General features: G+C 43.2%; 2 protein-coding genes across 5 annotated transcripts; both read right to left on the bottom strand.

Annotated features, from left to right (window-relative positions):
- Positions 1–70: 70 nt before the first annotated feature.
- LOC118370759 (zinc-binding protein A33-like) lies at positions 71–2706 on the bottom strand. 4 transcript variants are annotated; one of them, XM_035755876.2, is made up of 6 exons: positions 2563–2706; positions 1873–2348; positions 1562–1657; positions 1223–1476; positions 1020–1141; positions 71–838 (listed from the first exon to the last, which is right to left on the bottom strand). In XM_035755876.2, exons 2-6 carry the CDS (start codon positions 2287–2289, stop codon positions 294–296), a joined length of 1434 nt encoding a protein of 477 aa, XP_035611769.1. In that variant the 5' UTR covers positions 2290–2348; positions 2563–2706; the 3' UTR covers positions 71–293. The 4 variants fall into 4 exon arrangements, with proteins under 4 accessions (XP_035611769.1, XP_035611768.1, XP_035611767.1 ...); XM_035755875.2 differs by having other exon boundaries at positions 1873–2318; positions 2498–2665; XM_035755874.2 differs by having other exon boundaries at positions 2498–2662.
- A 4623-nt stretch (positions 2707–7329) lies between these two features.
- LOC118370761 (zinc-binding protein A33-like) lies at positions 7330–10825 on the bottom strand. Its single transcript, XM_035755877.2, has 6 exons — positions 10227–10825; positions 9961–10047; positions 9286–9516; positions 9074–9096; positions 8866–8996; positions 7330–8768 (listed from the first exon to the last, which is right to left on the bottom strand). Exons 1-6 carry the CDS (start codon positions 10623–10625, stop codon positions 8236–8238), a joined length of 1404 nt encoding a protein of 467 aa, XP_035611770.1. The 5' UTR covers positions 10626–10825; the 3' UTR covers positions 7330–8235.
- Positions 10826–16739: the final 5914 nt, after the last annotated feature.

Below are 16739 nucleotides of genomic sequence, written 5' to 3'. Positions count from 1 at the left end.
AAATTGATGACGACTGAATATAAATACTAGTTTATCTTAGTATTTTATAATAAAATATCACCACAGTAAGTCTGATGTTCCATTTTTATTCCACACAGAAAACGAAACTTTTATTCCATACTACACAATAAAATAAATGTCAACAAGTGTCCATTAAATGAAATGTAAGTGTTAATTTAAAGGCAACGAGTGGCAAATATTTAAATATTATTTATCCATTAGATGTTTCTCATGACATAAAAATCAACATTAAGAAAGACACTAGACAGAAAATTCCATGCGCCAACACATTCTCAGGTGTGATCTACAGCTTTCACTGAGACCTCTAATGGCTCAATCCTCAGAGGACACTGCTTACAGCCAACCCAGAAATAGGGGAAGACCCTCTCAGAAAAGGTGTGTTTGAAAGTGTAGATCTGCGTGTTGTCAGCTGGGTCAGAGAAGCACACTCTCCCCTTCTCCCAGTCTAGCTGCACTCTGATCCTCTGAGGGCTCTTCTTCAGATTGAGTCGTGTCAGGGGTGAGGTCCCTGCAAAGTACATCTTGTGGTAAAAGTACACGGACAGGTATCCATTCTTCAGTACGGAGGAGACCTTGTCTTTCCTCTGGATGGACTCTTTGGCTACACCGAGGACCCAGGCGCTGTTCTCTCCAACCTCCACGTCCCAGACATGCTTTCCTGAGCTGAAGCCCTCAGAGCCCAGTACGCCTGTGTCAGGGTCAAACCTCTCGGGGTTGTCTGGAAGCTTCTGTTTGTCGTCGCTGTCCCTCACACTGGTGAGGTCTTCAGACAGCAGGAGCCAGGGGGCAGCCGTGTTGGGGTCCAGAGTCACTGGCGCTGAGGAGAAAGTATATCCAGTTACCATGATGTAGTGGTTCTCACCACTGTAATTACTGTGTCAATACACATTAAGAAGCACTTTAAGTGCTTAAAAAAATTAAGGTTTCAGTCTATCATGTAATGAAATAGACTAGTCTTGACACCGAGTGATGTTCAAAACTCTGCAGTTAGTACTCACTGTATTTAACAATCCCTTGCATCTTCTCCCACACTTTGTATTGAAGTGAGCCCAGGTACTTAGCCACATCGATGAGTGCTCCAGAGACCATAACTGGGTCCTGCAGTGTGCTAGACTGAACACTATACAGACAGAAGAACTAGGAGTTAGTACTCATCACTGTCTGTAGACAGTGAACCCACCAGGGGTTGTAATGTACTCACCTTCTCATTGTCTGCTTGCATTTCTGGAGAAAAAAAGTATCCTCCAAAGCCATCTCCTCCTCCATGGCTCTGATTGTGTCAGAGAGGGAGGCCAGGGTTCTGTCCATCTCCCTCATACTCTGCCTCAACATCTCACTCTTACTCTCCTCCTCCTCTTTCAGAGCTGCAAGCCTAGCAGCCTCTTCAGCTTGGAGGAAATGGTGGAGTGTCTCAAACTCCTCATGAATCCTCTTTGCCACAAACCGGGCCTGGACCTGAAATGAGACCTTTGTTAGGATTGTGTGTTAACATATGAGAGAGTTTGATTTATTTCATACTATGGCCAACCACCAACACTACCTGAATGTGTGTCACTGTATTTTCATAGTTTTGCTTCATTTTGTCAAAAGCCTCTGTCTTCTCTTGCAAACAAGTAAGCACAGACTTCATATCCTCCTACAAAGAACATTAAAAAGATAATTGGACTAAGAATAGAGTAAACAAAACATATCAGTTCTTCAAAGGCAAACAGTTGCAGAAGGCATAAAACAGATTAGATCAAACTCACAGCATTTTCCCCTTTACCTTCATGTTCACCTCTGAACTCATAAAATGCTAGCTAGAGAACTCAATTTATATTTATAGGGTTGCCTATCACAACAACAGATTACCTTCATGTCGACTATAGCCTCTCCCAACGGGCAGCACTGATGGTTTTTATGCTTCCTGGAGGTGTGACAGACCACACAGATGGGCTCCTTGTCCTGCAGACAGAACAGCTTCAGCCTCTCCCCGTGCAGGGAGCACAGCTCACCCGGTTCACACAGCTCTCCTGTAGACCCAATCGCTCCACTCTCCTGGATGTAGGAGTCACACAGGTTCTTCAGGGTGAGGCTGGCCACCGGCTCGTCCACAAACTCCCTTCTACAGAGAGGGCAGTCTCGGGCCGAGCCCTTCCCAGACCAGTACTGCTGTAGACAGGCTGCACAGAAACTGTGGCTGCACTTGAGGACCACAGGGTCCCTGAATATGTCACAGCACACAGGGCAACAGAGGTCCTCCTCTGGGACAGAGAATCGAGCGGCCATGCCTTCTTCACACGAAAGTGACTCTTCCTCTGGAATGTAGGGCAAAGGGACGCACAGAGCTGCAGGCATTAGACAAACACAGAGTGAGCTCTTGTTTTTTCTAGTTAGCTAATGGCCTCTGTAAGGTACAGTATTTACTTTAACTTTACCCAACTAAATATTTGGGCTCAACAACATACTGCCTGAACTTCAAAATGGCCATACTTACTGCCTAGGACAAGTCGATGTTTAGTTTGGCAGTGCTTTAATAGAACAAGTTACATTGACACTCGCCTGATATCCAAGGCACGTCTACAGGAGAACGCAACCAATACACACGTAACTAGCTCCTTGTTTTATCTGCGACGTCAAGAGTTGTTTTGACTTCCTTCTTCCTGTTATGGTGTGACACATCCTTATCGGGGTGGAGCCAGGCAGACCATTCTTTAACACTTTACCACCAGTTCCACTTTGTGCTCACTTTGGTTTCATTATTTGGTGGTACTAGACTGTTACTCCAATGTTTGTGTTTGTTGTCATTGTTGTCTTTGTAAACAAATTATTTATTCATATTAAAAGTAATGTTTCACTAATGAGTTGTCAAGCCATGAGCACTGCACATACATAATATAAATCAACTACTATTTGAATGTTAATATCATAGCCGTGGGATGTATTTACTCCATTGATATTAACATTTTTGTTGTAGGCCCACTCTGACTAGGCCCATTTTACAGTGTGGCATTGAGCAACAGTGGTCTCTACTGTATACCGGTAGTTGGAGATCCCCATCTAGTGGCGAATATTTGCAATGGTAGCAAATTGAAACTATTTTATAACGTGTTAATGAATTAAATGAGCTAAACCCACTTATATAATTAAGAAGGTACATTCAGTTAAATAGAAAAGCACAACATGAAATGCAATATAAACTTTTAATATTTATTTAGATAGCTGACTGTACTTTACATATTTGACATATTGTAACAACTGTTTTAAACACTTGTACAAGCATTATGAGATAGACAGTTGTTACCATACCACATTCCATTGGCATCCATTAGATTACACTACTTATACCCATAGTATGCTTTGTGTTGAGGCAAGTCTTACAGCTATTTACATGGAACTGGATTCAACTAAAGTTCACACAATGGGGTCCCTACAGTTGATACATCAACTAAATAACATGTTAGTAGGTATTTGTCCCCACATATTATAAACTTAGCAACCTGTCTCCACTCATGTTTATATTCTGCCCAAAGTTGGGGCTAACTGACAAAAGGCGCAGTGGGACCAATTGATTGGTACTGTAAAAGTATGGGAACACTTTTTCAGTGAATGTATCATTGAAGGTGTACAGAGTAGTGCTCTTAGTGGGATCGCAGAATGTCAGCTCCCCCTTGTCACAGTCCAGACGTGCTCTGATCACTGGTGGGCTCTCATCCAACTTGATCTGGATGTCTGGGTTTACACATATGTCACACTAATATATCTGATGCTCCACAATCTACATTTTGAGTGACTTGTTGCACACAATGGACTCTTTGCCTACTACCAGGGTCCAGTTATCACTTTATCCTACCTCTACATCCCAAAAATGTCTGCCTTTACTGTACCCTTCAGAACCCAACACTCCTATTTTAAGCCTCTCAGGATTTTCTGGAATGTTCTGCCTCTCCTCACTGTATGTCACAGTGGTCAGGTCATGAGTCAGTATGAGCCTTGCAGACGCTGTTTGGATCAATGGTCACTGAAGCTTTAAGGGGAAAGTTTATTTTACTTTTATATTGTACTTTAATACTGAAGTGTGTGGGTGTAATGGGAGATAAAACAATTTCAAATAACTATTGAAAAAATACATTTATTTCCAAAGTATTGTGGCCTTATTTGCTACAGTAAGATATTAAAAAACAACATTTGTGAAAAACTTGGACTTTCTATAGTAAACGATCCGAAGCATCTTCTTCCAGACCTTGGATTTCAGAGATCCCACATGCTTGGCCATGTCAATGAATGCTCCTGACACTACCTCAGCATCTGCAGTGTCTGTTGCTGTGGATTCGGCTCTACGGGAATAAGAAAACATCAGTGCTGTTGTAAATGGAGTGTAACATGTATTTAGTAGGGATGAAAGGGGACTTCATTTACGACATACCTATTAAGTATGGCCTTGTAATTGTACAAAAGAAGGACATATTTCACTATGTTATATCAGATGACACTGAGATAATTGAGAAAAAACTCACAGAGAAATAACTAATTTACAGTTGTGAACTCATTCACCAGCAATTTCCGACCTGGTTGAGAATTTCAAGGCGTTATACGACATTTGACTGTAGACTAGCAGTGTGACACTTTAGACGAACATTAGTTTTTGCAGTGAGTTCATGAGCTCATGTTGGGAATTTATATCTTTGTCATTTAAAACATCTTTACCCTTACCTGAAGGAATGTGATATTGTCAACTTCCATTTCCTTGATCATTTGAATAGTCTCTATTAGGGTTGAAATCTGCTTGGTCAACGGCTCAGCTCTTTCTCGCATCACTTGACATTTCTGTTGCTCTTCCTTTCTCAGGGCAGCTGTCCTGGCTGTCTCTTCCTGTTCCGGGAACTGGTGGAGTTTCTTAAACTCCCCCTTATCTGCTCCTCTCCACACTGGACTTGACCATAATGGACTTGACCAAACTTGAACACTGCTCAAATGTTTCTGCATTTCAAAACATTTTTTTTTTAAATGACAGATACCCGTATATGCTCCTCCCAGGTTGGATGGTACATCTTGGCTGTGTTCATGTTTTTTAATTCCTTCTTCAAAGTGGAACTCACACGCTGGATTTCTCTCTAAAAATAAATGAAAAGTGATTCTTGTAAACATGGTAAATGTATGTTACACAGACCAGTCTTTTCATCCAGCCAGTCACTCTCTACTCAGTCACATAATGTGATTTAAATGACCAGTTCAAATAAAAGCAAAGGAAACAGATACTTTCACAAACGGACCTTCAAATCAGGCAGAGCCTCCTCAGTGGGACAGCAGTCATGGCCTTTACGTTTCTTTGATGTGTGACAGACAACACAGATGAACGGCTTGTCATCAAAACAGCAGAGTTCCATGTTGTTGGCAATTGTCCTGACATACATTTCTCCTTTTCACTCCCTCTCTGCAACGATTCTCAGAGACTCTTTAAGGCACAACTTAGGCTAGGTTCATCAATAGAACACTCGTTCCTGCATACAGGACACAGCAGATTGTCCATATCCTTCCAGTATTTCTATAGACACTCCTCACAGAAGCCATGGCCGCATTTGAGGACGACAAGGGTGATGTATATTTATTTTTTATTTAAACTTTATTTAACTAGGTCAGTTAAGAACACATTCTTATTTACAAAGACGGCCTACCAAAAGGCAAAAGGCCTCCTGCGGGGTTGGTTCTGCAGGTGGGGACCACAGACCACTTCTCAGTTCCTATGCTTCCTGACTGATGTTTTGGCCACTTTTGAATGCTGGCGGTGCTTGCTTTCACTCTAGTGGTAGCATGAGATGGAGTATACAACCCACACAAGTGGCTCAGGTAGTGCAGCTCATCCAGGATGGCACATCAATGCGAGATGTGGCAAGAAGGTTTGTTGTGTCGGTCAGCGTAGTGTCCAGAGCATGGAGGCGCTACCAGGAGACAGGCCAGTACATCAGGAGATGTGGAGGAGGCCGTAGGAGGACAACAACCCAGCAGCAGGACCGCTACCTCCGTCATTGTGCAAGGAGGAGCAGGAGGAGCACTGCCAGAGCCCTGCAAAATGACCTCCAGCAGGCCACAAATGTGCATGTGTCTGCTCAAACGGTCAGAAACAGACTCCATGAGGGTGGTATGAGGGCCCGACGTCCACAGGTGGGGGTTGTGCTTACAGCCCAACACCGTGCAGGACGTTTGGCATTTGCCAGAGAATACCAAGATTGGCAAATTCGCCACTGGCATCCTGTGCTCTTCACAGATGAAAGCAGGTTCACACTGAGCACATGTGACAGTTTGTGACAGTCTGGAGACGCCGTGGAGAACGTTCTGCTGCCTGCAACATCCTCCAGCATGACCGGTTTGGCGGTGGGTCAGTCATGGTGTGGGGTGGCATTTCTTTGGGGGGCCGCACAGCCCTCCATGTGCTCGCCAGAGTTAGCCTGACTGCCATTAGGTACCGAGATGAGATCCTCAGACCCCTTGTGAGACCATATGCTGGTGTGGTTGGCCCTGGGTTCCTCCTAATGCAAGACAATGCTAGACCTCATGTGGCTGGAGTGTGTCAGCAGTTCCTGCAAGGGGAAGGCATTGATGCTATGGACTGGCCCGCCCGTTCCCCAGACCTGAATCCAATTGAGCACATTAGGGACATCATGTCTCGCTCCATCCACCAACGCCACGTTGCACCACAGACTGTCCAGGAGTTGGTTGGTTTCTTTAGTCCAGGTCTGGGAGGAGATCCCTCAGGAGACCATCCGCCACCTCATCAGGAGCATGCCCAGGCGTTGTAGGGAGGTCATACAGGCACGTGGAGGCCACACACACTACTGAGCCTCATTTGGACTTGTTTTAAGGACATTACATCAAAGTTGGATCAGCCTGTAGTGTAGTTTTCCACTTTAATTTTGAGTGTGACTCCAAATCCAGACCTCCATGGGTTGCTAAATTTGATTTCCATTGATAATTTTTGTGTGATTTTGCTGTCAGCACATTCAACTATGTAAAGAAAAAAGTATTTAATAAGAATATTTCATTCATTCAGATCTAGGATGTGTTATTTTAGTGTTCCATTTATTTTTTTGAGCAGTGTATATATATATTGGACAAAACACACATCACAATAAGAGAGACAACATAACAGTACATAAAGAGAGTATATAAGACAACAACATATCAAGGCAGCAACACAACATGACAATACAACATGGTAGCAACACAACATGGCAAAAGCACAAAACATGGTACAAACATTATTGGGCACAGACAACAACACAAAGGGCAAGAAGGTAGAGACAACAATACATCACGAAATGCAACCACAACTGTAAGTAAGAGTTTTATTTATGTCACAACACACAGGACAAGAGAGGTGTTCCTCCAGGAGAGACAAGCTGGCTGCCAATTTAATGAATCACTCTGTGTGCTATTCTGTCTTGGTTAAGGCTAGAATCCATCAAGCAGGTTAACTGAGTTGTAGCACAGGGGGCAGGTTATACTGGTTATAAAGACATGATACAGACTAAAACTCCACCCACAGTTAAGTTTTCATATTCCAGGAAACTAAACTAGCACATTTCCCTCTGTGTCCTGGCAGGAACCCAGATGTGTGTAGCGTTCCAACCAACAATAATGAGTGATCTGACACAGCCATGTATTAATACGTCTTATCTTGTCATAGCAGCTTTTACACATATCATATAATACATAGTAAAGTAAATATGCAGCTGTCACCTTTCCAATATCTATTAGGAAATACACTGTACAGACTAGTGACCTTTTTGTTATTTATCAAACTAGTGATGTGCCAATTAGTACCTGTGTTGTGAGAACAATACTTTACCACTAGATGTCAGTAAGTGTCCAGACATTGCAAAGAGAAACAGTTATTACTGTGAAACTAATTGTAAAACTACATTGTAGACTGTTACTTACTGATGGTGAAGATATCGTAGTATTGCTTAACAGTTTATAAGTATACAGACATGGTCGTCCAATGAGATATGCTGCTATTATATGTTACATCATTTCAACTCTAGTCTGAAAATAGTCCTACAGTAAATCCCATTTACTTTTAACCTGTCCTTTCTACTTTTTAGTATCTTCTGCTTTTCCCCACAACCCCTCCGATATACACACACACATACACAAACACACATTAGGTTGGAGAAGCTGGAGCAGAGGGAATCCGCAGTGCAGCGGCCAATGAGCAGATTTGCCTCGTGCCCCAGCTCACGTCTCAGTTACCTTAGTGAGGGGTCTATTACAAAGGCGCAGTGGGCTTTTAAGACTGCCTATACTAAAGTATGGGAACAGCTTTTTAGTAAATGTGTGTTTGAAGGTGTACAGAGTATTGCTCATAGTGGGGTCGGAGAATGTGACCTCCCCCTTGTCACAGTCCAGACATACTCGGATCACTTGTGGGCATTCATCTACCTTGATCTCTTGGCGTGATTTCACACCTGCTCTGTATTTCCCATTAATATATCTGATGGTCCACAATCCACTCTCAGGATCCAGTTTTACTAGCTTTTTCCGCACAATGGACTCTTTGGCTACTCCCAGAGACCAGTTATCGCTGTCTCCAACCTCAACGTCCCAGGAATGTTTGCCTTTAATGAAGCCCTCAGACCCCAACACTCCTACATGAAACCTTTCAGGATTGTCTGGAAGACTCTGCTTTTCCTCACAGCACGTCACAGTGGTGAGGTCATCAGTGAGGATGAGCTTTGTGGATACTGTGTTTGGATCCATGGTTACAGGATCTAAGGAGATACAGATAAATCATTTCACAGAACTATTGAAAGATATATTCTGTTCACAAATGTTGGCAAATTGAATTGTGAAATACCCTGGACTTACTGTAGTCAACAATCTTAATCAGACTGTTCCAGACTTTGAACGTCAGACATCCAACATGCTTGGCCATGTCAATGAATGCGCCTGGCCCCATCTCAGCATTTGCAGCAGTGTCTGGAGGTGTGCACTCGGCTCTAGGGTAATAACTAAACTTTAGTGATTCCATTCAATAGAATGGAAAAGTATGGAGATCAAATAAAATGGGACTTACCTGACAAGTATGGCCTCGTAGTTCTATAAAAACAACAAGGACAAATGACACTGTTACAGTATGAGGTGGCTGTGAAATAAAAGTCCATAAACCTGTCAATCATTGTAAATATGCTTATTTGCCTCATAGCTTACAGGTGTGTCCATTGACAGTTGTGAAACAATTGTATTCACCACCAATTGACATAAATTAAATAATATTGGCCCACATACCTGCAGGAATGTGATATCATCAGTCTCCATGTCCTTTTTGATAACTTCAATAGTCTCAGAAAGCATTGAGATATTCTTGGTCAACTTCTCCATTCTTTCTCTCATCACTTCATATTTCAGCTGCTGTTCCTTTTTCAGAGCAGCTATCCTGGCAGCCTCTTCTTCTTCTAGGAACTGGTAACATTTCTTAAACACCCCCCTTATCTGCTCCTCTCCAAGTTGGCCCTGGACCTACCATAGACAAGAAGGAAACTTAAAAGGATAGTTCACCCAAAATGACATATTTACATATTGGTTTCTATACCCTGAAGCAGTCTATGGACAAAGTATGACAGCAATCTATGTTTTGTTTTAGTTTCCCTGTGCAGCGATGCTCCCCATCCAACCTGACAGAGCTTGAGAGGATCTGCAGAGAAGAATGGGAGAAACTCCCCAAATACAGGCATGCCAAGCTTGTAGTGTAATACCCAATAATACTTGAGGCTGTAATCACTGCCAAAGGTGCTTCAACAAAGTACTGAGTGAAGGGTCTGAATACTGATGAGGGAAAAAAAACTGTTGAATTCATTTTAGAATAAGGCTGTAACGTAACAACATTTGTAAAAAGTCAAGAGGTCTTAATACTTTCTGAATGCACTGCATCTTTACTAGAAATAATGTATTACTGTGAACTACCATTAAGTGTTCCACACAGTTTTCCTCTTCCAGTTTGGCGGTGGTCATTTTTCCCAATTTGTTCTGCAGAGGAGCCTTGATTTTACTCTAGAATGACATAAGAAGTGAAATTGATCAACCAGGCATTCATTGTACAGTATTCAGCTAGTCATGTCTTTATTCAGTCACAGAGGGATGCAATTTTTCTTTAAACAAGGGCAAAGTTAACAAATCAAATCACACAATTATCAGTTAAATAAAGGCAAACATGTTGAAATCTGTCTCACCTTCAAATCAGGCAGAGCCTCCTCAATGGGATAGCAGTCATGGCCTTTATGTTTCTTTGATATGTGACAGACAACACAGATGAGCTGTTTGTCATCAAAACAGAAGAGTTTGAGTTTCTCTCCATGCAGCTGGCAGATATCCTGAGATCCTTTCTCCTTTTCACTTCCTCTCTGGAACGATTCACAGAGATTCTTTAAGGCCAAACTTTGGCTCGGTTCCTCAGGAGAACACTCTCTCCTGCACACAGGACACAGGGAAATCTCCAAGTCCTTCCAGTATTTCCGGAGACACTCCTCACAGAAGCTGTGGCTGCATTTGAGGACGACGGGGTTGCTGAATATGTCACAACACACAGGACAAGAGAGGTGTTCCTCCAGGAGAGACAGGCTGGCTTCCATTATAATGTATCACTCTGTGTGCTATTCTGTCTTGGTTAAGGCTAGAATCCATCAAGCAGGTTAACTGAGTTGTAGCACAGGGGGCAGGTTATACTGGTTATAAAGACATGATACAGACTAAAACTCCACCCACAGTTATGTTTTCATATTACAGGAAATGAAACCAATACCAGAACTATCACATTTCCCTCTGCATCCTGGCAGAAACTCAGATGTGTGTAGTGTACCAACCAGAAATCGTGAGTGATATAACACACACTAGAGGGATATAAAACAACAATAAAAAACATGTTAAATCAAACAAGGACTTTACCACTAGATGTCTAGCCATTGCAAAGAGCAACGGTTATTACTGTGAAAAGCATTGCAAAACTACATTGTAGATTGCTGGTGAAGACATGGCAGTATTGCTTAATCGTTTATAAGTATACAGACATGGTCACCCAATGAGATATGCTGTTATTATATGTAGTGCACTTTCAAATCTAGTCGGAAAATAGCCAATTTACTTTGAACCTGTCTTTCAACACACCAAGGTACATGTCATCTTACTAACAAACAATTCCCCAACTAAATGCTATTGCAGTCTTTCTCTCTCTCTCGCATTATGTATTGAAGTGAATTCTTCAATCTGGACTCTGGTGTTTCAGATCAAAATTATGTAATTTCAAGTTTGCAAGTGTTCAGTTTGTTTGTCTCTGTATAGATATTCTGTATAAACTACTGTGTACTATATATACTCTGTGTAGAATGATATCCTCATCTAGTTGTGAGAACTTGAAATGGCAGTAGATGCCAAAAAATGGATCATCTGTCAATCAACAAAGTTTAAAGGGAGTTCAATTCACTTGAACAAGTTGGAAGAAAACAATATTTATACGTTTTCAGACCCTTTGCTATGAGACTCGAAATTGAGCTCAGGTGCATCCTGTTTCCATTGATCATCCTTGAGATGTTTCTACAACTTGATTGGAGTCCACCTGTGGTAAATTCAGTTGATTGGACATGATTTGTGAAGGCACAAACCTGTCTATATAAGGTCCCACAGTTGACAAGTCATGTCAGAGCAGAAACCAAGCCATGAGGCCAAAGGAATTGTCCGTAGAGCGCCGAGACAGGATTGTGTCGAGGCACAAATCTGGGGAAGGATACCAACACATTTCGGCAGCATTGAAGGTGCCCAAGAACAGTGTCCTCCATCATTCTTAAATGGAAGAAGTTTGGAACCACTAAGACTCTTCCTAGAGCTGGCAACCCGGGCTAAACTGAGCAATCAGGGGAGAAGGGCCATGGTCTGGGAGGTGATCAAGAACCCAATGGTCACTCTAAAGGAGATCCAGAGTTCATCTGTGGACATGGGTGAACCTTACAGAAGAACAACCATTTCTGCAGCACTCTATCAATAAGGCCTTTATGGTAGAGTGGCCAGACGGATGCCACTCTTCAGTAAAAGGCACATGACAGCCAGCTTGGAGTTTCCCAAAGGGCACCAAAAGGACTCTCAGACGATGAGAAACAAGATTCTCTGGTCTGATGAAACCAAAATTAAACTCTTTGGCCTGAAGGCCAAGTGTCACATCTGGAGGAAACCTGGCACAATCCCTACGGTGAAGCATGGTGGTGGCAGCATCATGCTGTGGGGATGTTTTTCAGCAGCAGGGACTGGGAGATTAGTCGGGTTTGAGGGAAAGATGAACAGAGCATAGTACAGACAGATCCTTGATGAAAACCTGCTCCAGAGCGCTCCGGACCTCAGCCTGGGCAAAGGTTCACCCTCCAACAGGACAACAACCCTAAGCACAGCCAAGACAACACAAGAGTGTCTCAATGTCCTTCAGTGGCCCATCCAGAGCCCAGATATCAGTAACTATCCAGACATTGCAATGAGCAAAACTACATTGTAGACTGTTACTTACTCCTGGTGAAGACATGGTAGTATTACTTAATAGTGTATATGTCAAGGCTGTGGGTAACTGGTGAAAGGAGTCAGGCGCAGGAGAGCTGAGATGCGTGGACAAGGTATTTAATTCAGGAAAACACCAGTACAAAACACAATACTATGGTGTTGGAACAATACCGGTACCACGAAATAAACAGGCGTAACAACAAAACCCGGCAACTATAATACCAGCCGTCAGATACAGCCTAACAATAAAACAAACGTGCACACAAACATGGGAGAAACCAGAGGGTTAAATAATGAACATGTAATGGGGGGAGTTGAAACCAGGTGTGTAGAGAACAAAGACAAAACAAATGGAAAATTAAAAGTGGATTGGTGATGGCTAGAAGGCCGGTGACGTCGAACGCCGAACTCCGCCTGAACAAGGAGAGGGACCAACTTCGGCGGAAGTCGTGACAGTATAAGTATACAGACATGGTCATCCAATGAGATATGCTGTTATTACATATACATTTAGATGAGAAATTGTCTTAAAGTAAAATATGTCAGACACCAAGGGTTACTGTCATTTTATTAGCAAGCAATTCCAACAGCCTCAACTAAATATTGTCTCCCGTCTGTCTGTCTCTCTCTAAGATGGAGAGTGGCAGGCAGGCGGCACGATGGACGCAAGCTTAGTGATTATTTCACTCATACTGTCCACCATTCTTCCAGGTAGCCAGGCAACTTGGAGCCTTATCGGGGATCCAAGTTGATAGTACAGGGGACAGACTCTTTTCACGCAACTTCGATACGAAGTAATTTTCGTAGCAGGTTAGGAGAGCATTTTTGCTAACCCTAACCTTAACCATTTTCCTAACCTTAACTCAGTATCCTAACCTGCTACGTTAGTTCTCCAAATCTGCAGTGAAAAAGTCACTTCCTGATCGAAGTGGTGAAAAGAGTGTTTCTCCACTGTACAGAATGTGAGTGTGCAGTGCATTTCCCAAGGGTCCTTGGGAGAGGAGAGAGTGCTGATTCCCAGTGCCTAGTCCAAAATGTCCTCTTCCTCTTAAGCTCTTAAGCAGCACAGTATGACAGTGTGCTGATCACAGCCCAGCGTTGTAGTCAAGTCCCTAACCTGGACTTGGGTACTACAACACTGGCACTGACCCCAAGTGTCCTGTGAGAGAACAGGGTGCTGGGGCCCAGTGTCTGCCCCAAAACGCCCTCCTGGTTCGATGTTAGGATTGATCAACTTGGCAATGGAAGTTGTGGTGGCTTGCTGGATCAAAGTGCAGGTTGATAGTGTTGAAATCGACTCCACCCACAATGACCAGCAGTTTCTATATGTCATTCTCATTATGGAGAGTTGCTAGGCAACAAAACCAAAACTTACAGTCACATTTCACTCTGCCTGTTCCCGACAGAAACTAAGGCTCTGACTCAGGGGTATATGCACAATATTACCAACCAGTGGAGGCTGCTGAGAGGAGGAACGACTCCTAATAATAGCTGGAAGGGAGCGGATGTAATGGCATCAGACCATGTGTTTGTGTTTGATACCATTCCACCTATTCCGCTCCAGTCATTACCACGAGCCCTTCCTCCCCAATTAAGGTGCCACCAACCTCCTGTGCTACCAACCCACATTATGACAATCTAACAGTCAGACAATAAGTATTGTCTTGTCAAACCAACTGGTATCATTTACATTACATTTACATTTAAGTCATTGAGCAGACGCTCTTATCCAGAGCGACTTACAGATTGGTGCAGTATATACAGTGAATATGCAGATGTCACCTTTGTAATATATATTAGGAAATATATTGTACAGACTAGAGTGACATAAAACAACAATAATACAACTTCTAATTAAACTAGTGAAGTACCTGCTGTACCTGTGTTGTGAGAACAATACATTACCACTAGATGTCAGTAAGTGCCCAGACATTGCAAAGAGAAACAGTTGTTACTTTGAAACGCATTCCAAACTACGTACATTGTAGACTGTTACTTACTGCTGGTGAAGACATGGTAGTATTACTTAATAGGGTATAAGTATACAAACAGGTCACCCAATGAGATATGCTGTTATTATGTGTTACATACTTTTAAATCTAGATGGAAAATTGTCCTAAAGTAAATCCAATTTGCTTCAAATATGTCAGACACCAAGGGTTGCTATCATTTTATTAGCAAGCAATTTCAACAGCCTCAACTAAATATTGTCTCCTGACTCTCTCTCTCTCTCTCTCTCTCTCTCTCTCTCTCTCTCAGATGGAGAGTGGCAGGGAGGCGGTGCGACGGACACAGGCGTAGGGATTCATTATTTCTCTCATACCGTTCAATGTTTTCCCAGGCAGCCAGGCAACTAGGAGCCTCATTGGGTTTGAGAATGGCTGTCAATCCCTCTAGGTTCTAATGAGCTTTGGCAATTTGACATGCAGTGTTCTCTCTTACTATCCTCCCTGGGACTCGTCTCAGTGACGGATGCCTTCTGGAGAGTATCAGGACCCCTCCACCAGTCTCACACCTCTATCAGGGTGTTACAGAGCTGATAGTACATAGGACAGACTCTTTTCATACCCCTTGGATACGAAGGGATTTTCGTAGCAGGTTAAGACAGGATTTCTGTCTCCTAACCTGCTACATTAATCACCCTAACCTGCTGCGCAAGTTCTTCTAACCTGCAGCGAAAAAGTCATTTCCTGATCAAAGTGGTGAAAAGAGTGTTTCTCCATGGTACAAAGTGTGAGTGTGCGGTGCACTTCCGCCAAGGATCCTGGGGAGAGGAGAGGTTCCTGGTTCCCCGTGCCTGTCCCAAAATGTCCCCTTCCTCTTAAGCTGACAGCAGAGTATGACAGTGTGCTGAGCACTGCCCAGCGTTGTAGTCAAGTCCCTAACCTGGACTTGGGTGCTACAGCACTGGCACTACTCCCATGTGTCCTGGGAGAGAACAGGGTGCTGGGGCCCAGTGTCTGTCCCTAAATGCCCACCTCCTCTTGGTTTGATGTCTCAATCCCACTCTGCTGTGGATCTCCTTCCTGTAGCTTGTCCTCTGGAGAGACAGAAGGTATTGATGCCGATGGCTCTGAGAGCATATTAAATGTTGTTATCAATATAGTATAACGGTGTCACATTTATTGCAGCCTTGTGTAAACCGATTCAATAGGCTATTAATCTGCTGTGCTACGCAGTAATGGTGGACGGTAACTAGTGAGAAGAGGGACCATTAGTTATTAGGGTGCTTATGGACTGAAGAGAGCAAAGTGTAGAGGGGAAGGAAGAGCGAGAGAGATGGAGATGGAGGGAGAGAGGGAGAGAGAGAGGGAGGGAGAGAGCTCCTCAAATGATCACAGTGAATAACTACCAACGGAACAGGTCTGTAGAGTAGTCCTTGGGTAAATAGTGGAAGACATTAGCAGATGAATATCCTCAAGTTGAAACACAACTGTAATTGTTACAGCCCCGAGATAGAAGAAGACCATGGTGCTTGGTCTGTATGTCATGCCTTATCAATATTTCCTATTCAGAAAGAAATAGTTGTGTGACGTGTCGACCAATCATTTCCATTCCCTTCACGTTCTGAGTAGTATTGGACCACGAGCGTCAAAGGAAATAAACCTCAAGCACATCCATTTAATCAGAGGAGAATTTCATTTCTGCTTTTCACATATGAATTGAGGCCTCCGTATAAATTGGATGAAATGCACAATATCACCAGACTGGCCAGGCTGGCTGCTTACCAAGTACCAGTTACCTTTTCGGTCATATTGATTCTTTTCTCCCTTCTCTGTATTGGTGGAGGAACTCTTGACAACAATCTCAGACAGACATGAAAAAAAAATATTCAGTTTAGAAAGTTTCCCCAGAAGCCATTTTATTTATGAATTCTTACTCAGAGGCCAAATGTGTGTTGACCACTGGAATAGACACACACACACACACACACACACACACACACACACACACACACACACACACACACACACACACACACACACACACACACACACACACACACACACACACACACACACACACACACACACACACGGCTTGCATGGGGATGAATGAGAGGTGAGGTCAATCTTATTTGGAGAGAATGGTGAGAAGCCTGGGACTCAGACTTCATCCTCCTTGGAGCTCTGGAAGGTCGCCAGGCCTCACATTTCAGATCTCCAGGATTCACTGGGAGCCCAGCTGTTATTGGGTGTGCAGCCCTG

This window comes from Oncorhynchus keta, chromosome 33 (genome assembly GCF_023373465.1).
Source record: "Oncorhynchus keta strain PuntledgeMale-10-30-2019 chromosome 33, Oket_V2, whole genome shotgun sequence".
NCBI classification, from domain to species: Eukaryota; Metazoa; Chordata; class Actinopteri; order Salmoniformes; family Salmonidae; genus Oncorhynchus; species Oncorhynchus keta.
The sequence above is the reverse complement of the archived record's forward strand: the minus strand, read 5'-3'. Positions and strand labels throughout refer to the sequence as shown.

What these genes read in the sequence shown, in the direction of transcription:
- LOC118370759 (XM_035755873.2), bottom strand. Translation starts at nt 2,358, where the DNA reads ATGCCTGCAGCTCTGTGCGTCCCTTTGCCCTACATTCCAGAGGAAGAG. An exon ending in AGGCTATAGTCGACATGAAG is followed by an intron (nt 1,658 to 1,872) that starts GTAATCTGTTGT and finishes TGTTCTTTGTAG; the next exon opens with GAGGATATGAAGTCTGTGCT. An exon ending in TGCAAGCAGACAATGAGAAG is followed by an intron (nt 1,142 to 1,222) that starts GTGAGTACATTA and finishes CTGTCTGTATAG; the next exon opens with TGTTCAGTCTAGCACACTGC.
- LOC118370761 (XM_035755877.2), bottom strand. Translation starts at nt 10,625, where the DNA reads ATGGAAGCCAGCCTGTCTCTCCTGGAGGAACACCTCTCTTGTCCTGTG. An exon ending in TACGAGGCCATACTTGTCAG is followed by an intron (nt 8,997 to 9,073) that starts GTAAGTCCCATT and finishes TTATTACCCTAG; the next exon opens with AGCCGAGTGCACACCTCCAG. An exon ending in GATTAAGATTGTTGACTACA is followed by an intron (nt 8,769 to 8,865) that starts GTAAGTCCAGGG and finishes GTATCTCCTTAG; the next exon opens with ATCCTGTAACCATGGATCCA.